At 41.1% G+C, this 21,540-nt stretch overlaps 1 protein-coding gene across 2 annotated transcripts in view; it reads left to right on the top strand.

Moving 5' to 3' along the window:
* Positions 1 to 16,204, top strand: part of kcnma1a (potassium large conductance calcium-activated channel, subfamily M, alpha member 1a) — a 770,607-nt gene extending 754,403 nt beyond the window's left edge. The window contains exon 30 of one of the 2 annotated variants that reach the window (XM_041176516.1): positions 14,196 to 16,204. In XM_041176516.1, the coding sequence (XP_041032450.1) occupies positions 14,196 to 14,347 (152 nt within the window). In that variant the 3' untranslated portion in view covers positions 14,348 to 16,204. The remainder of the gene's footprint in view (positions 1 to 14,195) is intronic. The other variant, XM_041176514.1, reaches the window with a different exon arrangement.
* Positions 16,205 to 21,540: the final 5,336 nt, after the last annotated feature.

The following is a 21,540-nucleotide window of genomic DNA, read 5'->3' as shown; positions in this document are numbered from 1 at the left end:
TTAATGCCTTCAGTAGAATCACAGCAGGATAATAACTCTCTCCTTGTCCAACGTCAGGATAGCAGGAAACGGTTACTCAAAAATGTGGTGCTTTAATCAAAGGAAATAAATTCTGTTGTTCCTTTTTTGCTTTTCCTTCAAATGACTTGCTTCCCAGTTTTTCTTTGTATTTTTGCCACCAAAGCCTGGCAAGGGCTGTGGGTTGTGTATTTGAACTGGGTCAATTAATTTGGAGAAATCTTGGCCAAACAAACACTGGTGTGGATTGTGTCTTTAAAGAAATAAGTCATGGTGGAATTCAGGAACAGGAAGACAAAACGTCCCTGTGCATAATATTATTTCTTTGACTATTTTACTTTTTTGGGAAACGTTTGTGAAGTTATTTGCTCCCTCTGTAATGAAAGAGGAGTGTTCTTGCTCAGTGCTGACTCTGCTGTACATGCTGCCTCATTTACATTGCAGGCTGGACTCCGCTGCACCAACAGCCAAAAAAAAAAACGCATCCATAACCTTGTTCATGCACAGTTCTTGACAGTTTAATTTTTTTTTTGTCATCTGAAAGCCTACCCAGAGACAGATAGAAACAGCAGCTGTTTACCTCCAGAGGAGGAAACAAGTGCCACCTCTTGAATGGCTTCTTCAACAGCGGTGTCATCTCATTTACAGATGTGTGCCAATCATCCAGCACTTTAAACTGATGCTTTCCATTGATGTGCCAGCCTATTTACATTTTGCATGTGTAATCTGCATTTTTCATGGTGTTTTTTCATTCATTTTCAGGCTATAGGCAAGATTGATAGAACTGCATTTATTGACCATCCCTCGTTGCCCTGAACAGGTGATGGTGGGGGACAGCCTTGTTGAAACTAAGTGGCTTGCTAAGCCACCTCAGGAAGCTTTAACCTGGAGTGAGTCAGCATGTAGACCAGTGCAGGTAGGGGTGGGATATTCCCTTTGGTGAATGACCAATGGGGTTTTCATGACTATCTGGCAACTACTGTCATTTTTTACCTCTCTCTAGTCCACATTTATCAAATTGAATTCCATTATTTGTCATTGTGGATTTGAACTTGTGGAGTGGAGGATGCTGGGGGGGGGGACAGGAAGATGCCGAGGGGGGAGTGGGGTGGCAGGGAGGTAGTGGTTGTGAAATTGGATAGCGCTTGCTTCTTGGCACACTTTGGATGCAGGGACTAAGAACCTGAAGACCACTCAGTAGCTTACATCTACTGAGGTGAGGCCACCAACTGCTCATCCTCAGAAGGCTCACCAACAAAGCAGATCAACATTTTCAGTAGGTTCTGGGGAAGGGGGAGGTGATTGGGGTATTTGGGACTGCTGCAGAACTGGGAGGAGCACAACTGTTTCACATTCAGTTAAGTTAAAATGTACCTTTTTAGTGGTGGCCCCCTTTAAGCATCACCACCAGAGGACACGGACAGCAGTCAGAGCAGCCCAACATTGCAAAGGGCTTATTACTTATTTTGGGCTCAGGCCCTGGCCCCCAATACCAGAGATGTCACCAAAATAGTGGGTGGTGCACTCCAGGGCAGAATGTGTTCAGTGTAATTGTACATCTCGTATTAGATGTGTGTTTTATGCCTGTAAAACTGGTGCAGAATCTATGAATATCTAGGCCCAAGTCTATGTGTTACTACCTAAGTACCCAGTGCTTTAAGGACAAATAATAAACACACTTGCTGCTCTAGGAGCCATCAGCTCAACTTAAGTTTGTGTATAACCAACAGTGGAAGAAAGTGATGTCCGATTGTGCTGCATTCATCCAAAATGATTGATGACATTGTGCATTCGAACTGATTGATTAGTTGTCACTGATGGCTCCTAAAGCCTGATCAGATAGGGAGGAATACTCTGCCCATTTCTGACTCAGAATGTATACCTGTTCTACAGCGTGTGTTTCTGTTGTACGCCCGTTTACCTAAAAATTGCATTGGACTGGCCTTGAAAGTCCATTGTGGGTTTGTCGGGGGGAGGCCACAGTTCCCATCTGCACTACCCCACCAATTTTTCAACATCCAGCTGCTTGTTTTTTAGAAAAGAGACAGTTGGAGATATCCCTGTAGGAGTATGAGCCTGGTGCAAATTCATTTCATCGACTTATTTGAGAGTTCTTGTCATGGGTCGAACATACTGCTATGATGGGCCTTGTGCCCTTTTTTTGTGCAAAGCAGCACCCATTAAATTCTGTAACATCAAAACCTCTTTGGAGTTTGGTTATAGGCTTATGGTCCATTTGTTGCTGTATTAGTAACTGGAGTACAAGCCCATAGAGCAGTCAACATTCACAGGGAAATGTGAGGAGTGACATTAATGATCAATAAGCATGTAAGAGAGTGCACAACTCAATGGAGACTGTCAGTCAGCTTCACTCAACAATACAAAATTCCTTTCCTGCCTATGCCTGAAAATCAGTTTTTTTAAATGATTGCAATGATTTTGTTCCATGCAGGAAATTAAACCCCTTTTAAAGGGATAAGGAGTAAAATTACTACAGACATAAGAAATGCATGTCAACAGAAGCATCTGTTTATCTTAAAACTGAGCTGTCATAGAGATAGAGACTCTAATGTTTATTTGACAACAATAAAAAAAGGCCATCTGAAAGTGCTATTACAACCGATAAAGGACTTTTAGAGCGTAGTCACTATACTGTAATGTAGGAAGCACAACAGCCAATTGGCACACTGGAAGGTCCCTCAAATAGCAATGGGATAATGACAAATTAAGCTGTTGTAGCAATGTTGCCTTAGAGATGAATGCAAATAAAGACATGTTTGGTTGAGTTCAGTTTTTGACACCGATATGTCAGCTCATAGTGCATGTGCCTGAACATGAGTGACAGCTTTCATGTTAACAAAGTGCTGGGAGGTCAGCTGGGCTTTGTAACCAACGATAAATACTTAGGGAAGAATTTTCCCCCTGTTGGGAGGGAAGTGCAGGCGCACCCCCCCCAATTAAGGCCCGCCCAGTGTGATGTCTGCCAGGAAGTGCTATGCGCTCTCTGCAGGGGGGGGCGGAATTCCCTCAGCCGAGAGTGCGCTCTTTCATGCGTGTGTGCGAAAGAGCGCACTCATTTCCCTGAGCCTAAGTGCTGCCTCAGGGAGATGGGCACCAAATTTAAAAATGGTGAAGGGGCAAAAATAAAATAAAATTTCCCTGACATGTCACATGAGTTGGGGCATGTCCATCACCTTTAAAGCTTAGATTTATTAAAACCTTCATGAAACCTCATCCTGCCCGTGGGTGAGGTTTCATGCTTTTTCTGAAGCCCGCCAGAGGCTCCCAGCCTGCAGGTCATCCTTAAGGTTGGACAGGCAGGTCCATTAAGTATCTCAATGGCCTTTGACAGGTTGGTGGGTGCACAGCTGATTTGGCTGCACCTCTGCCGACCTGGAGTTCCACCCGATGTCCTCCTGCATCATTTTACCTGTCAGCGGGCCCCTGAAGATCCAGGCCTTAAAGTCAGCCTAGTGCCATTCTGGGGAGGAAGGGGAGGGGCAGGAGGGCAAGTGAGCAGATGATGGAGGGAAGGACGAGGGGAAGAGGAATGGAAAGGGTGAGAGTAGAGGAACCCCTCAGCCGTGCATTTACTGCTAGCAACATGTAATTGAGGAGACAGCATAATTGCTGTTTGCTTCCCAAATGGCAAGGGTGAGGGGTTGGGGAGTTAGAGGGGTGGTGCAGGGTGCCTCATTTAGCATTGTGATCCCTCTGCCATACTTTGGGCCTTTTCTGATCTTTTATATCATGCTTTTCAGGCCATCCCAAAGCCATTTCCAGCCAAATGAATACAGTGAAGTCTTGTAAATTAACAAAAGAGGCAGCCAATTTGCACAGAGCAAATTCCCACAACCATCAACAAGATAATGACCAGAAAATCTGTTAATGTGATGTTGGTTGAGAATTAAGTGTTGACCTGATCGTGAGGGATAATCCCAATTGCTTCATGAATTTTCTCCCCGTCGGGCAGGCACGGAGCTGGTCTCCACCCACAATCGGCTTGTGCGCCGCCATTTTACATGGAGCACAGAAATGTCCCTGAGGCACAGAGCTGCCTTAGGGAGATTAAGTTGAATTTGAAACTTCACGATAAAAGAAGTTTACAATCAATCAGTTACACATGTCCCCTCATGTGAGCTGGGACAAGTTTATCAAACGTTTAATAAATATTTATTAATTTAATAAACCCGTCATGAAACCTCAACCCACCCATGGATGAGGTTTCATGAGAAATGTGAAGGCCGCCTGGGCTGTGCTCTTGCCCAACAACCTTAAGGTTGGACAGGCAGCCCTGTCAAATTGCTTAGTTAGTTTATTAATGGCCTTAACAGGCCTTTGACAGTTCACCGGGCGCGCAGCCAACTCCGGTGCGAGCAAAAGATCAGTGAGGTCGGGTTACGCGCCCGATGACACAGTGAGGTCGGGTTGCGCACCCGATGACACGGTGAGGTCGGGGTGCGCGCCCGATGACACGGTGAGGTCGGGGTGCGCGCCCGATGACACGGTGAGGTCGGGTTGCGCACCCGATGACACAGTGAGGTCGGGGTGCGCGCCCGATGACACGGTGAGGTCAAATTCAACTTAATCTCCCTGAGGCAGCTCTGTGCCTCAGGGATATTTCCGTGCTCCATGTAAAATGGCGGCGCACAGCCGATCGTGGGTGGAGACCAGCTCCCTGCCTGCCCAACTGCGTGTCATTTTACGCGTCAGTGTGCGGGGCCCTCCCCCACAGGCCGAACAGAAGATCCTGCCCATGGGATCATGGAATGAAAGAAAGGAATATAGCATTTTTCACAGCCACCTGACATCACAAAATGCTTTACAGCTAATTGAATACTTTTGAAGTGCGGTTGTTGTGGAGTGCACTACCTGAAAGGGTGATGGAGGAAAAGTCAGTCATGGCTCTCAAATGGAAATCAGTTAAGCATCTGACAGGAAAACATTTGCAGGGTTATAGGGATAGGGCTGTGGAGTGGGACTAGCTAAATGGCTGTTAGGTTTCTATACTGCAACAGCCCATTCTTTTGGTTCTTGCTTGATCTAAATACTACATTAACTTTGTTCCTTTGGTGAAAATGTTAATGATATTCTCATTCTGCAGGAAGCTTTCTTATTTTAGTCATTCCTGACCCACACTGCAGCTTAGTTGAAGTGTGGGTGCCATTCTGCAGTCTCTCCAGCTGTTTTGGTCAGTCTGCAACTCATCTGTAAGTCCAACGCTTAGAGCTGCTAAACATAACTTCCTTGAAAAGAAACACCAACTGCTAGCTTCCTGCTCTTCTATCCCTTCTGATCTAAGTGAATGGTTCAGTTGCTAGCTTTCCTACTACAATAACAACATCTTGTATTTATGTAGAACCTTTAGTGTAGTAAAACATCCCAGGGTGCTTCACAGGAGCATTATAAAAAAAAATTTGATACTGAGCCACGCAATGTGACATTAGAGCAGATGGCCAAATGCTTAAGTCATTTTTTAAGAATAATTTTAAAGGAGGAAAGACATTTAGAGGGGGAGTTCCAGAGCTTAGGAACTCAGCAGCTGAAGGCACAGCCAGGAAAAGTAGAGCAGTTAAAATTGGGGTTGTGGGGCTGGAGAAAATCACAGAGATATGGAGGGGCAAGGTCATGGAGGAATTTGAAATCGAAGGGTGAGAATTTTAAAATTGAGGTGTTGCTTACCTGGGAACCAGTGTTTGTCAACAAACATCAGGGGGTTGGACAAATGGGACTTGGTACGGGCAAGGAAGTGACCATACAGTTTTGGATAACCTCAAGTTTACAGAGGGTAAAATGTGAGAGGCCGGCTAGGAATGTGTTGGAATAGTCAAGTCTGGAAATAACAATTAAGACATGAATGAGCTTTTCAGCTGAGCTGAGGCAATATGGAATCAGGCAATATTATGGAGATGGAAAAAGGGGGGCTCTTAGTGATGGCACAAATGTGGCCAGAAGTATATCTCAGGGTCAAATATAACACCAAAGTTGTAAACACTCTGGTTCAACCTCAGGGAGAGACCAGAGGCTAAGAACAGAATACGTTTCCTAGAGCTGTGTTGTCCAATGGAAATTGGTTATGGGTGTGGCTACAGTGACACGTTTTTATCCACGTGCAATAATATTAGTGAAAAGGCCATAAAATACCCACACAAACAGGTAAATGTACTTTATACGTACATTTACTTAAATGTGGGGAGCTGGTGGTGTAGCGCTAATGTTGCTGGACTAGTAATCCAGACACCCAGAGTAATGTCCTGGGGACATGTATTCAAATCCCACCATGGCAGCTGGTGGAATTTGAATTCAGTTAATAAATCTGGAATTATAAAGCTAGTCTTGGTAATGGTGACCATGAAACTATCTTCAACTGTTGTAAAAACTCATCTGGTTCACTAATGCCCTTTAGGGAAGGAAATCTGCCATCCTTACCTTGTCTGGCCTACATGTGACTCCAGACTCTCAGCAGTGTGGTTCACTCTTACCTACTCTCTGAAATATCCTAAGAAGCCACTAAGTTCAAGGGAAATTAGGGATGGGCAATATTTGGCCACATCTCATGAAAGAATCATCAACCAGTATACAGAACTCATACATTTTTCATCTTACCATTTCATCAGCATACACACACATTTCCGAATATAAATATTGAAATCACTTGGCCAAGGCAAATCATTTGCCCTTTTTGTATTTAATCAGAACTACAACAAGCCACATCTGACTTGCCATTTAGCCACGTGTCTAGTGGATGATATATTGTACAGCACTATTCTGTGCTATGCTGTGGCTCACTCTCTCCTCTCAGTCTAACCTCAATAAAGATCCTCCCATCTCTTCTACAACACTTGTCTGGTTCGTGCATGGTCGTTTTAATCATTTGTCTCTAGGATTTCAATGGTATAGGAATATTGTCAAAACATTTGACAACTTCTAAACCAATTATCATTTTTATAGACTTCAGCTAAAGTTAGGCTTGCTAGCTTCCTGTCAAATGGTTGCATCAGTGATCTTCTGACTCTTTTTCCATCAGCTCAGAGGTTTGTGAATCTGTTTTATCTGTTTTGATGATCTCCTGTGCTCATTACTGTACCTATTCTGATAATCCTGCATTTAACAACTTATTTCTAATTGCATGTGCACAGAGTACATCACCTCCATTTATTTTATTATAAAGTTTTAATTGCCTCCATGGCCTTTGATGACTCCCTTAAGGATGTTCAGTTTTTTACAGTTCTTCAATGGCACAGTTTTTCATCTCTCAGTACTTATCATTAATGGCCCACACTTTATTTGCAAAGTACAAGTCATCCAAGACTTGTAAATGGCTCACATTTTTCCAGAGTCCTCTATGCCCTCTTCCATAACATAAAAGTACATAAAGGTTTATCAGTTGATAAGCAATCTTTCTCTCAGTTATAGTATCTATTTGCTTTCCAATACAGCTTTTCCTATCTTTATTTTATAAATACCAATATTCTCACACTTCCTCTGTATTTTCCTTTTATCTTCCAAATATTCTGGCCTACACACTATTCACTCTGTTTCCTTGCTGTACTGCAGTCAAGAGTCATCACAATATGTTCTACACTATCTTGTTACTTGTAGAACCTCAAACCTGTGGAACATCTCACCTCCTTCAGTATTCCCTTCCTTAACCACTGGGCCATAAAATCAAAGCTTGCCATAACTTAATTGCTACTTATTTTATATCATGTTCAGCTCTTTTCAAACTTGGTGTCCTGCACTATGGTTCTTGTTCCTTAACTTTTCACAACATAACATTGAGAAGATCTTCAAATATACCTAATGTTCCTTTTAAAGCATCAGAAAAGTGCCTTACCAGAGGTCCCTCAATATTTAATTCTTACAGGATACGGCCCACACAAATCAACACTGGGATCTTTCATAAATGAAGACAGGAAATGTTGGAAAATACTTAGGCCTGGCCACATCTGTGGAGAATGAAAACATAATTAACATTTCAGGTCAATAAACTTTCATCGAATGTGAAAGGTCACAGACCTGAAATAGTAACTCTCTTTCTCTCTCCACAGATTCTACCAGACCTGCTGACTATTTCCAACATTTCCTGTTTTATTTCAGATTTCCAGCATCTTTGGTATTTTGCTTTGGGATCTTTCCACCCTCCATTTCTCTGGATAACAGAAAGTACAGCGGCCTTGAAATTCAAATAACTTAATATGCATTTAATGCATATTTCTAAATTTGCAGATGACACCAAATTGGGGGGTAGTCAATACTGAGGAGGACATTAATAAACTTGCAAAATGGGCAAATAAAGTTCAACACAGATAAATGTGAAGTAATACATTTTGGTAGGAAGAATGGGGATGTCACTTATTACTTGAAAGGTGCAAGTCTAGATAAGCTGAAGGAACAGAAAGATCTGGAATACTAACACACCAATCCTTAAATGTCATACTACAGCTTAGCAAGGCCATAAAATAAGCAAAGGGATAGAATTGAAACGTAGTGAAGTTATGCTAAACCTGTATTGAATCTTGGTTAGATCACACTTGAGTGCTGTGAGCCGCTCTGGTCACCACGTTGAATGGAAATGGAGGGACTGCAGAAAAAAATTACAAGGATTAACAAGCTATTCTTTTCTATTGAAAAAACAAGGCTGAGGGGTGACCTCATACAAGTATTTAAACTTATGAAAGGTTTTGACAGCATGGATACAGAAAAAATGTTTCTTCTTGTTGGGAAAGGCATGACCAGAGGCCATCAATATAAGATAGTCACCAAAGTGAATTCAGAAGAAACCTACTTACCCAAGGAGTGATAAGAATGTTGAACTTGCTATAGGGAGTGGTTGAAGCAAATAGCATAGATGCATTTAAGGAGAAGTTAGACAAACACATGAGGGAGAAGGGAATGGAGTATTACAATGATAGATTTAGATGAGAAAAGATGAGAGAGCGTAGCATAAAACCTGGCAGGGACTGGCTGGACTGAGTGGCCTATTTTTATGCCTATGTAACATCCTATGTAATCATATCAATTCTACCCACATTATAACAGGGCACATAAACCTGTAAGCAAATAATCCCAAAGCATATGTATTTTTCTCAGAAGATTTTTATCTATCCTTTAATACATGCTCTTATTTATAATGTGAAACAGTACATTCGTTGTGTGGAGCTGTCAATTTGGCCACTTGTTCCTCTTATTTAACACAATGATGGGCAAGTATTGCCTGGGGCATTACATTATCTCAAACACACGCTTCCATGGCTTTCAGTAGCACCATCATCCCTTAGGTTATAGTGGTAACCCTGAATGAAAAAAAAACACTTGCAGGTAACTTAGAAACATAAGGACTACATTTGAAATCTATTAAAAACAGTTTCACAGTTCTTTGCAGAGAAGAGACACACAAAGTCATTGTTGTGAAATCCTTACAGAATTGTAACCATAATGATCCAATTTTACATGGAATTCTTCACATCCATGTACTCTATTGATTGGAAGTGATACTACAAGAGCATTTTACTGTCACGACTGTTGTGGAAAAACAATCTCTCGTAAATTGTTTCCTGCTTGTTTCTACTTTGTCATCTTGTGTGAATGGATATGGTCTGAAGAAATGGAAATGTTATGCAATTGATGGTAAATTATTAAACCTCAGGTTATTTAAGAGCCCTGTGGGTTCCTATTTATCTGTTTATAATTTTCTGCTTGATTACTGAGGCCTGAAAGTAGCCTTGTGGTTCCTATTGTCTGTAACTGAGGTGAAGGACTATGATGAAATGTGAAACCATCATCATACACTAAAATATTCTACCTGACAAAACTAAGGAAGTTGTTTTGCTGGAGCTCCCTGCAAACAAAAAAAACTGAGTGTGCACTCTGTAAATGCAATTCTGTCCACAACATAGTGGACAATGGTCAGTTCGATCAGTCCTAGCTCCTCTGTTTGTTTGCTCCTTACTACATCATAAGCAGAATTTCTGTCCATGATTCTGCTCATTAGAATTGTTACTCATTTTTGAAATACTAACACTAACCATTCCATAGTGATAGAGTTCATACATTCACAGATGCTGTGCAAAATACCAAGTCAGCTTTCTGTGAACACTAGGAATGTATAGGATATGGAGACCCTTCCTGATCTCTAACTAGCTCCCTGTTTTATGCACAGCGTGCGAAAGAATTCTCCATTTCTAAAAATGTGAGCTTTGGTTCTAACTTAATTGTGGGAAAAATTCCAAATTTGAGAGAATCAGCAAAGAATCTACTCTGATTGGAACATGAGGCTGGACCCATCACGCACTTCCATTTAGGAGGATTCGCTTACACTATTTTCCTGCCTGAAGGGGTTCAGTCCAATGTTTTCATCGATTGAATGATAATAACCTAGAGTAAAATCAATAAAATGAACACTCTCAAAATATTCTTATACATTTATGCAGTTCTTGCTGTGTAGTCTGAGATCTTTGGAAATGTTTGAAAAAGCCAGAAGTATTTAACTGTGGAGACTTGAGCTATTTTCTTTCCAGCCCGTCACCACAGTGGGAGCCAACCTTCTCCTCGTCCCACCTGCTGATATCCATGTCGCAACTCTCTGTACAATATGAGTTACTAAGCAAATAATTTTTTTCAAGCTCCACAAACTTACCTAAACACACATACAATATTGTTGAAGTTCCTTATCAGCGACTTCATAAGCATAAAACCCATGTTTGCCATTATTCAGAGCGGATTATCAGTGCCTTGGTCTGCTATATTCTGTGCTTAGTGCCAGTCCTACACTGCTAGCCTGCTGCAATGAACTGAAGTGGAAAAAGTAGATTTTACTTCCAAACAGCAGCTGACAGTGAATTTAGATAAGCATTTGTGCGCATGTATGTGCTGACTCACTGAACTAAACAGGCTGAAAGCCCAATGGCCCCACACAGGCAACAGAAATCCACTCACTTCCAAGGATTCCAACTCTGTCTCAATTGCAGGCTTATTAGCTCAGTCAGGTCTAGATCATCAGCAGCATCTGGCCAGGCAGGTGCCTGGAATGTTGAAGGAGTTCCATACTGCTCTGACACAGCACAGGAATCAAGGAAGAACCTCTCAGAAATAAGACAGCAGAAGTCTTCAGCGCCAAAACATGTTATTAGGCTATTCATTCATTCCTTCTGCCATTCTGAAACCTTTACTTGACCCTAAATTGGGCCTTTGAGGTGGTGTACTGGCTGGATTTTCTTGGGAAGCACTGTGAACTGCCTCACTATTATTCATGTTTCTGTTTCTAGGATGAGAACAAGTCATCAGGCCCATACACATTTGCCTATCTTTCATCTGATTTCACCCATGCACTCCAACTCCTCCTTCCCCCACCTCCTGGGAGAGGCAAATAAACTAGAGAGGTGTATCCAATTTGGGCTTAAAATCACATTCCTCTGACTCAGAGGTGAGAGTGCCAACAGCTGACTCCCATTGACAACAATCCAGGCTGAAAATCTATGCCCAAACATTATCACAATATCTTCCACCTTACACTTTCAACCCTAGCTTGCTCTTCACTCCTGCCCTATAACACAGTAACAAAATTGTGGCCTAAGATCATCTCACCTCTACCTACAATCACTCCCTAACAGCTACTTATCAGAACATTTTTAAAGAAGGTAGTTGCCTCAACTTTAACTGATTTTTCTGGAAGCCTACACCACCATTCTGGGGAGGCGGTGGGAATGGTGGAAGTGCTGAGAGTTCCTTATAAAGCTCTAAATTTAGTCAAAAATAGACGATTCACATCTAAATTCATAGCTTTTCTTCCTAGCATTTTAAAGATGAATGATGTTCATGGATCACGATTCCCAGGAGGCTGATAATCTATAAAGAAAAATAACATGGTGACAAATGTTTTAGTCTGCATCCCCCCCCCCACCCCCACCATCCTGCCAATGCCTTTACCCTGCTTTGCGAAAATGACACAGTATTGATTAAATCTGCTTGTAAGTATTGGCAGAATATCAATCCTGCATCAACTATTGACAATCTGTGCTAGCCAAGAAGGTATCCTTTGCTGTAAGACTATAAAAATAATGTCATTGTGCTCCATACCTGGGCAATGTAATCTTTCATAGAATTTGGATTCATAAACCTATTGCTCTATTTGATGGCTTCATTTCTCTCAAAAAGGCATATACCTAAGTTATAGAACATAGTCTTTAAGGGGTATGAGATCACAACATCATCTGCAGGTGAAAAAAAGTTCACTTGTCAAATTTAATAACATCATAATCCAGCCAAACACTGCTTTACAGACAATATCTAGCAGTACTTTTGTGAAATCTTCAGTTTCAAATATAACTGACTCCAGCTCTTAACATAATAAGCTGTTTTAAAACTATACACTTAAAAGGCAAATACATTTGTGACAGTACCTGTATTAAATGGGATTATTCCAAGCCAAACTGTTGATTACCTGCAGTAGCCTCACTGACTCATAAATCCAGAGTCAAACTTTTAGAAATCAAGAGATTTGGTATGTAATGAGCTATGTATTTTCATCATAAACCAATATAGATTGGCAATTTCTATCAGGTTAGAGCACTTAAAAAAAATTGTCCAGTATTTTCCAATGCAGTAATATTGTTTTTATTAAAAAAAGGAAGTGGCATAATGAGAGGCAAAATTATCCTCTCCCCATTATTGACTTTTCATCCTGTGTGTACAGCTAATGCATATCATTCAGAGAAAATGGCCTCCCAGCTCCTCCCCTGGGCTTTAATTGTCAATCTGATTGACAGGGAAAAACTCCGGAGAGCTGAGAAGTCCATCGCAAGATCATAAGTGAGGCTTAATTTTACTTAGAAACCATTTCTCTCACAAAAAATGTGCAAGAGTTACTTAACTGCATTGTGGCTGCAGAGTGATGGGGTAATTTAAACCAATGGTAACCGACTGGATTCAAATTTGGCAACTGTTTTACACCCCACTCAATTTTAACTCTCTGCTATGAAGCATATATTTGGGCCTAGTATGAACTACATTTTTCTAACCTGAACCTGTTTTGTTCTTGCTGGGTGGGGGGGCTAGGTTAAAGTTACCAAGGTAGCTCCTGAATTCCACTATCTGTCTACACCCATCTGAATGTTTAATCCTGCGAGAATAACATTCTCCATTTGTGATGTTTTACAAATGTCTGTGGACAATCATCCAGCAACCCAAATGGTTGAATACTTGGCTCCCAGCCAAGAAGTCATGCACCCAACTACTAGAGTGGCCTGTCACTTCAGCTTGCTTGCCTCAGTTGAGTGAATCTCATCAGAGTTCAGCCAGGCTATTAACTAGAGTAGCAAATGACACACTGTGGAATAGTAAAGTATTCCATCTCTGAGGTAGGAAAAAGCTGACATAGACGTAAACTGTCTCATCCACTAGCTGAATAGTGCAATCTGATGAGCAAGACATGGAAACAGCCCTGACAGTTGGTCTGGAGAAGTATTTAAATCTGCACTGTCCCATTAGGCCTACTATATAGGAGGACACACAGAGGCAAGAAGGAGTACAATGAGGAGAAAAGAAATTTGCCTGTAAAATTGAACGATCTCACAATATCAAACAAGACATCATACTGTTATTGGTTTTTGCAAAAGCTGTCAAAGTGAAATGTAGTCATTCCTTTGTTGCTTTGATTTTATTTTACATTTACAGTACCTCTGAGTCATATTCTTATAGTTTCAAAGCAATTGAACCAGTTTAGGGGAGACTGCATTGTAAGCCTAGAAAAAAAGCAGTTTTTCTCTCTCTCTCTCTCTCTCTAATTCCAGTCCACTGGGAACCCTGCACATAAAAACCGTATCAATAATTCAGGTGTTCTGATTACTTTAAAAGTTCCATTGAATTACAGCTACAAAAAATGTCTGTTTGACGTGAAGATGAATGTGGATGGACACTGCAGAATGCTGGCAACCTGTAGATCATGTCAGAACAGATTGTAACTTTATCATTCTGTCACAGGGAATAATTTAAACCACTTAATCAGTCAGTATCACAGTAGAGGAGGTAACATGTCATGAATTCCAATTTTACAATCTGTCAAACATGCAATGGTGTTAACATTTTTTTTTACAGCCCACAAAACTAACCACAATGTTTGTTTCTCTCTTTTCTCCTCTTTCTCTTGCTCTTCTGTGGGTTCTTCCTACTGTTTGCAGAAAAGAAATGGTTTACAGATGAAACTGATAACACCTTCCCTAGGAACATTCAGATAAAACCAATGAGCACTCACATGGCTAATCAAATCAATCAGTACAAATCTACCAGCAGTTTGATCCCACCCATCAGAGAGGTAGAAGATGAATGTTGATACCTGTATGAACTCCAGTCTGAGAGAGAGACTTTGTGAAGCTCCTTCAACAGGACACTGGCTTTGATGCTCCATGGATCTTACTGTGCTATTACAGACAGGTGAAGGAATCATGGATGATACACCACCAAGAAGAAGTAATAATCTGCCCTTGAAAATTACCTGCTTGTCCAGCATGGAATCACAGGTTTTATTGGATGGTTTTACTGATGACTTGAAGACAATCGATGCAGACTGAATATTATGGCCATTTATGTTTTAAAAAATTATTTTATAAATGCGATACCTTGTCATCTTCTACTTTGTAGCTTCTCTTTCCTTCTGTTTGTGACCAGACTCTTATTTTGTTCCTCTTTTGTTTCGCCTTGGAGGATGAAGGTCACAAAAAGTATTAATTCAATGTACCCAATCCCTGAATCAACAAAATAATAAAAACAGTATACTTCTAGCAGTGGCAAATGAGGCGTCCATTGTTGCCTGATGACTAGCATGTGAGCGCTATCAGAATATATGCTGTTATCTGTCCTTGTGTTGAGATAGGGCATAGACCAAGTCCTGTGTTAAAGGTTGTTCCACATTATAACACCATTTTTTTCGTTATCCATTTTAGATTTTTTCTTTGCTTTGATGAAATATAAACCTACAAGGTCTACTTGGATAGAGAACATTGCAAGCTGAGTGCTATTTTTCTACGCTGTTCATTTTCTCCATTCTTAAACTTGTTTTGAAATGAGAATTTTGAGACACCACAAAGTAGTTAACACATATCACAGAGACAGTAGATCATACTTTGCAGTATATCCTGGGAGGATAAAGAGACATCAATGTTAACTCAATGAGGTAGAAAGTATTAATGCGGAGTTGTCTGAAGCAAGCCTGCACACCATTTTAGCCTATTACATAGTTTCAAACAACACTTATTGTTCGAAAAAGTTCAATCCTTGACTCTTGGTGTGACCCCCACCTCCCTCACCTTGACATCTACTTTTTTCCAGCAACACATGGTCTTAAGAGAGAGAAACAAGCAATACCAAAAGAGAGCTGGACTGGACCTACTGCAAACTCACATCACTGGGATAGGAAAAGATACATGGCAGGCAACTGTATTGTTTCTGCACACCCTGCTGTGTCAGTTCCACCAGTTATAGGCTCTGACTTTAGCTAAAACTATCTCAGCTTTAATGTCTGTTCTCCGGCTGCAGCACTGAACACGTCCATATTGCAACCCAACAACACTATGTTCTGGAGTGATTTTTGAATTGTGATTACTTTGTTGTTAAATTTTGTAGGAAGTAGAGTGAAACAATTGTGAATAAAATATATTAATATTAATTGGATTGTTAACAAGGTGATCTTGTTAGCCTGTTTTAAGGATTTGCGCTTCAGCACCTTCCATTCAGTTCGACTCTTTCATGATGCCAGAGTTTGGGAATTCAGTGGATGATCATATAACAACAAAAAAAAACTAACTTTACTACACTTACTGAAAAATGTACGTTTTCATTATTTTAGCATGTTTCTGTTCTGCATTTGTGCACTTTTATTTCAATCAATTTTGGTTTCTTAATTCCCTGTTGTTCTCTTTGCTCCCACCTCTTCATCGTCAACCTTGAAGATGGAGAGTCATTGCAGGGAGTCACCTTTCCTTCTCAATTTTTATTTTTGGTTTGCATTATTTTTTGCTCAGTAATTAGAGGAGATAATATGATGGTGCTCAGACCTGATCTACCTGGCTCTGTCATATATGATATCTGGTGATAATATTTTGTCTTATACAAAAAAAAAGTTTGTACATATATTGTACATGGTTTCATTTTGTATTTTTTCTCAGATTAAAATTGTTGTATTTGTGTCCAATGAAGCAATGTTGTGGGTTCCTTTCAGTCTCTGTATTAACCTCACCAAGTGTCAGATCAACAACAATAGATACAAATGCTTTTTTATGTTTGGATTTGCACAAAATACGAATAGCTTACTCAGAATACTAAGTTGGTGATGGATTTTTTCCCTTCATAAGAACAATTTCAGAAAAGCTCATATGGGCAGATTTCATACCCCAAAATAAATGCCATTGAAATGTAACGGAGGATAAATGTGGGCGTTGTTTGGGTTTTAGAAATGCAATGCTATACTGGTTAACTGGGGGCAGACATCTTAAGTCAGTTCAATAAAGTATCTCACAAAGTACACACTGAAGAAATACAGCTGTCCTTACACATGAAACTTGGTGTCAGAAGTGAAGAAAAAAATACATTTTTGAACCCTGCAAAAGAGCAGAGAAGACACTGAAAACCCAGGAACACAGAAAAGTACAAATCTACAAAAAAGCTGCTGAATCAAGGACAAAAGTTAAGCAAGTTAACCTACTGACTACAGAGAAAAGGACAAAGGAAAAGCACACACAGGCTGCAAGTGAAAACTGGCTGCCAAGTTAAAAAAAAACACAGAGAGGCTGGCTGCAAGTAAATTACTGAGTGAGTAAAAATGGCTGCAGTAAATTTTCTAATCCCAAATCCAGAATAATTGAAAAATGAAAAACTGGCAGTTTTTCCACTCACAATGGCAAAACTATGAGATTGCAACAGACTTAATGAACAAGCCTGAACCGATAAGAGTAGCCACACTGTTAACACTGCTGGAGAAGGACTGCTACAAGATGTATACCACTCTAAATCTAACAGATGAACAAAAGAAAAGACAACAGAGATTTTGAAAGCCTCGAATGCACATTTTGAACTGCGAGTGAATGTTACATATGAACGTTATGTATTCAACACTAGAGTTCAGAGTGAAAATGAGACCATTGAACGGTATGTCACAGTAGTGATGCAGCTAACAGAATCATGTGAATTTGGACAGCTAAAAGATGATCTGATTAAAGATAGATTAGTTTTAGGCATGAGAACCCTCGGTGAGAGCAAGTCTACTGAAAGATGAGAAACTGATGCAAAAGAAAGCAATAGACATGCGTCAAAATGCAAAAGTTATGAAACGTCAGCTAGAGCGCATATATGGCAGAGCAGACTAGGAGATATGTTATGCTGAGACACAGTTCAGAAGCACTGGCAGGCAAAGGGCAGAATGCAAATACTATGGAAGACAGCATGCACAGGAGAAGAAGAATTGCCCAGCATGGGGAAAGCAGTGTTTTAACTGCAAGGAGAAAAATCATTTTGCACACAAGTGTTTGACCAGAAAAAAAGCACAACAAGCCTATGCAGATGGCCACTGGAGAGATATCAGCAATCAAGTCCGATGGAGAACTATACACGACACAACAGGTGGGTTCACTCAAGTCTATCAGCAACAAATGACTTGTGACTGTTACAATGATGACCCCAGAAGGAGAGTATCAAGTCAAGAGGAAATGTCAGATAAATACTGGTGTGTCATGCAATATAATGACCTTCACAGACCGGTGCAAAGTAGCTCAACATGGCAATTCAAGAATGAGCCCTCATAAGTAAGGTTGAGGCTATATGATAGGACGATACTCATACTGAGAGGCCAAATTAGTCTGATAGCTCAATGCAATGGCAAGAAGGAAGATCTAGAGTTCCAGATCATAGATGGGACACAACAGCCATTCATTTCAGCTGAAGCAATTCTAAAGTTTGGACTGGTAACCCTAAACATGCCAACAGAAGTTTACAATGTGTCAAAGCACACAAAACCATTGACTGCTGAACAGTTCCTGGCAGAGTACCAAGATGTGTTTATAGGGCTGAGATGTCTACCAGGTGAATATCATCTAAAAGTAGATGAGAATGTAAGACCAATTCAGCATCTCTGGAGAAGAATTCCAGCTGATTTCAAGTCAGGCCTAAAGGACAAGATAGAAGAGCTGGAAAAGAGGGGAGTAATCAAAAAAGTGACAACTCCTGCAGATTGGATTAGCAGCATGGTAGCAGTTAAACAACCTGGAAAGCTGCAAATATGCTTAGACCCAAAGAATCTAAATTAATCACTGAAGAGATCTCACTACCCCATGCCAACCATTGAAGGAATTTTGCGCAACTTGCCAAGACAAAAACATTCACCGCCCTAGATGTGAAGGATAGTTACTGGCAAGTGAAGCTGAATGAAAGCAGCAGCTTTCTAACTATATTCTGGATGCTGTTCGGGAGATACGGATGGTTGCGCATGCCATTTGGCATTTCAACAGCTCCAGAAGAGTATTAACACAGGCAGCATGAGCTAGTCAGTGATCTTCCCAGAGTGGAAGCCATGGTGGATGATCTACTAGTCTATGGATGTGGAGACACAATGGAAGAAACCATAGCTGACCATGACCAGAATTTAATACAATTGCAAGAGGGAGCTCGCCAGATGAACCTGAAGTTGAACAAGAAAAAATTGCAACTGAAAGATGTCTAAAGTCAAGTACATAGGTCATATGTACTGACAGCAAAACGTCTTCACCCGGATCCTGACAAGGTGAGAGCTGTAGCAGTGATGCAGTGATGACAGATATGAAAACAGGGCAACAATTTGTTGGATTCGTGAACTATTTAACAAAATTTTTGCCTAATTTGTCATTGAAGTGTGAACCATTACACAAGCTCACTGCCAAGGAGGTATTGGGAACAAGAAGCAGCGTTCACTAAAATCAAACAACTAGTGATGACAATGCCAGTGCTGAAGTACTATGTTGTCAAAGAGGAAGTCGCCTTGCAGTGTGACACCAGGAAGATGGGTCTGGGAGCAACTCTGATGCAGCAAGGACAACCAGGCACATTTACAACAAAGGCACTAATGCAAACAGAGTGTTGCTACTCTCAGATTGAGAAAGATGTCTGGCTATTGACTTTTTCTGTGAGCATTTTCATCAGTAGCTGCTTGGGAGAGACAAAGTAACAGTGAAGCCCGACCACAAGCCCCTTCAAAGCATTTTTCGCAAACCGTTACTATCTGCTCCAAAGTGACTGCAAGAATGTTACTTCGCTTACAAAGATATCATCTGGATGTGACATACATGCAAGGAAAACAGATGTATATTGTAGACATGCTATTGAGAGCAGTGCTCCCCATGAAAAAAGTTGAGGCTACAACAGAATGCGAAATCTTCCAAATTCAACGTGAAGCAGCAACAAGACATGATCTAGAAGTCATCAACCCAGCAGATGCATTGAATCTGACAGACAAGCACCTTATTCACATCAAACGAACTACCCAAAAAGATGCAACTTTACAAGTGCTACAGGAAGTGGTGATGAAAGGATGGACTGACAGCATCAAGGACACACCCGTGGTCACACGAGACGATTGGGCATACCGAGATGAATTGACAGACCAAGGTGGCATCTTGTACAAAAGAAATAGATTCATCATCCCTAAGGAAATGAGAGGAGAGATGCTGAAGCATATCCATGCAAACCATCAAGGAATTGAATCGACTCTGAGAAAGGCAAGAGATGTTGGCCAAACATGAGCAATGAAATTAAAGAACACACTGGCCAGTGCAGTGCGTGTAATGTAAGTTAGAGAGCTGTTGATGACGGGTGACATCCCAGACAGACCATGGGTGAAGCTGGGAGTAGAACTTTCCATTTTGGCAGGATCTGATTACCTTGTCACTGTCAACTACTATTTTGACTACTGGGAATTAGACCAGATGACTTCAACAATGAGAGAAATAGTAGGATACCTGAAAGCCTGCTTCAATTGGTACAGCATTCCAGACATTGTGATGAGTGACAATGGCCCTCAGTTCACAATTGAAGAATTCAGCCAATTCACAAAGGATTGGGAAATTTAGCACTACAAATCATCTCCGCACTATCCACAGCAGAATGGAAAGGCTGAGGTGGCAGTAAAGATCACCAAAGGACTTGTCAAGAAATGGAGCAAATCTAGCATTGATGTATACAAGGCGATCCTTGAGTGGAGAAACACACCAACTAAAGGCATGGAAAGTAGCCCTGTCCAGAGACTGATCTCACGATGCCGCAAGCTACTCTTCCAAAAGCAAAAAAGCCACTGAAATCAGAAGTAGTAACAGGCATGAGTGAAAAGATCAAGGTGAAATGACAGAAAGTCAAATTTCAGTTTGACAAGACTGCCAAACCATTACCAGAGCTGAGTATTGGAGAGCCAGTCAGGGTGCAAACCTTCAATGCTCTCAACAGGAGTCAGCCTACGTGGAAACTTGGCACATGCATAGAGAAATTGTCACCTTGATTGTACGCAGTGGAAGCGAATGACCAAACATACCGGCGCAACCGCAGGCATATTCGAACAACTAGTGAAGCTGCTGCCTCACAGTGCAAAGCTGTTCCTTCACCACAATCAGCCAGTCAGGGAGAAGGGATCGCACCAGCTGTACTGAGTACAAAACTACCCTCAATCCCAGAGGTCCATGAGTCCCCAACAACAGCAATGGAACACCAACAGTCACCAAAGCAATGTGCCATGGGAATGACACTCTCCGGACAAGGAACATTACCCAGACCAGCAGCCAGTGTCAATGCGCACGTGTTCCATTAAGAGACCTGCATGGTTTAAAGATGATGTGTGCAATGCATGTACAGAGACTGACTAGTAAACCAAACAGGTGTCAATGCATAAGAACAGTGGGTGTATAGTGGGTAACTTGGGCAACTCTTAGTCACACAGGATTGTGCATGCAAATGTGTCTTTTGGTCACTGGTAAAAAAAAGAGGATGTTGTATCTTTTTTTGAATATGAAAAAGGGCATGTTTGGGTTTTGGAAATGCAATACTGCACTGGCTAACTGGCTTGCCATAGTCATGTGCCTCTGCCATGAGGCACTCTGTCTCTGGGGGCAGACATCTTAGGTCAGTTCAAAAAAAAAGGTTCTCACTGAGTACACACTGAAGAAGTACGGCTGTCCTTATACATGAAATAGGCATCATCAGCCATAAAGTGTTGAATTCCCATGTAAGGCTTTGCTGGAATTAAAACAATAGGATACTTCGATAGAGCTGGCATTTAACAGACTCCTCCTGCCCTTTATAATGCATACCCCCCCTTTGTAATTTAATTCATATAAACTGGTGTCCATGTTGCCATACTATGTCTGTGTGTTCAAAATGGTTTAAAGGGACAGTCTGCAAGTTTTAAGTACATTTTCCAATTCTTTTCCTACTCATTGGCTCAGATCTTCCAGCCAGTTTCGATGCTGTGGACATTGACGCTGCTTGGGAAGATTTATGTGATCTGACTGCTTTTGC

Source organism: Carcharodon carcharias, chromosome 28 (assembly GCF_017639515.1).
Source record: "Carcharodon carcharias isolate sCarCar2 chromosome 28, sCarCar2.pri, whole genome shotgun sequence".
Taxonomy (NCBI): domain Eukaryota; kingdom Metazoa; phylum Chordata; class Chondrichthyes; order Lamniformes; family Lamnidae; genus Carcharodon; species Carcharodon carcharias.
This window is presented reverse-complemented; position numbering and strand designations above follow the sequence as displayed.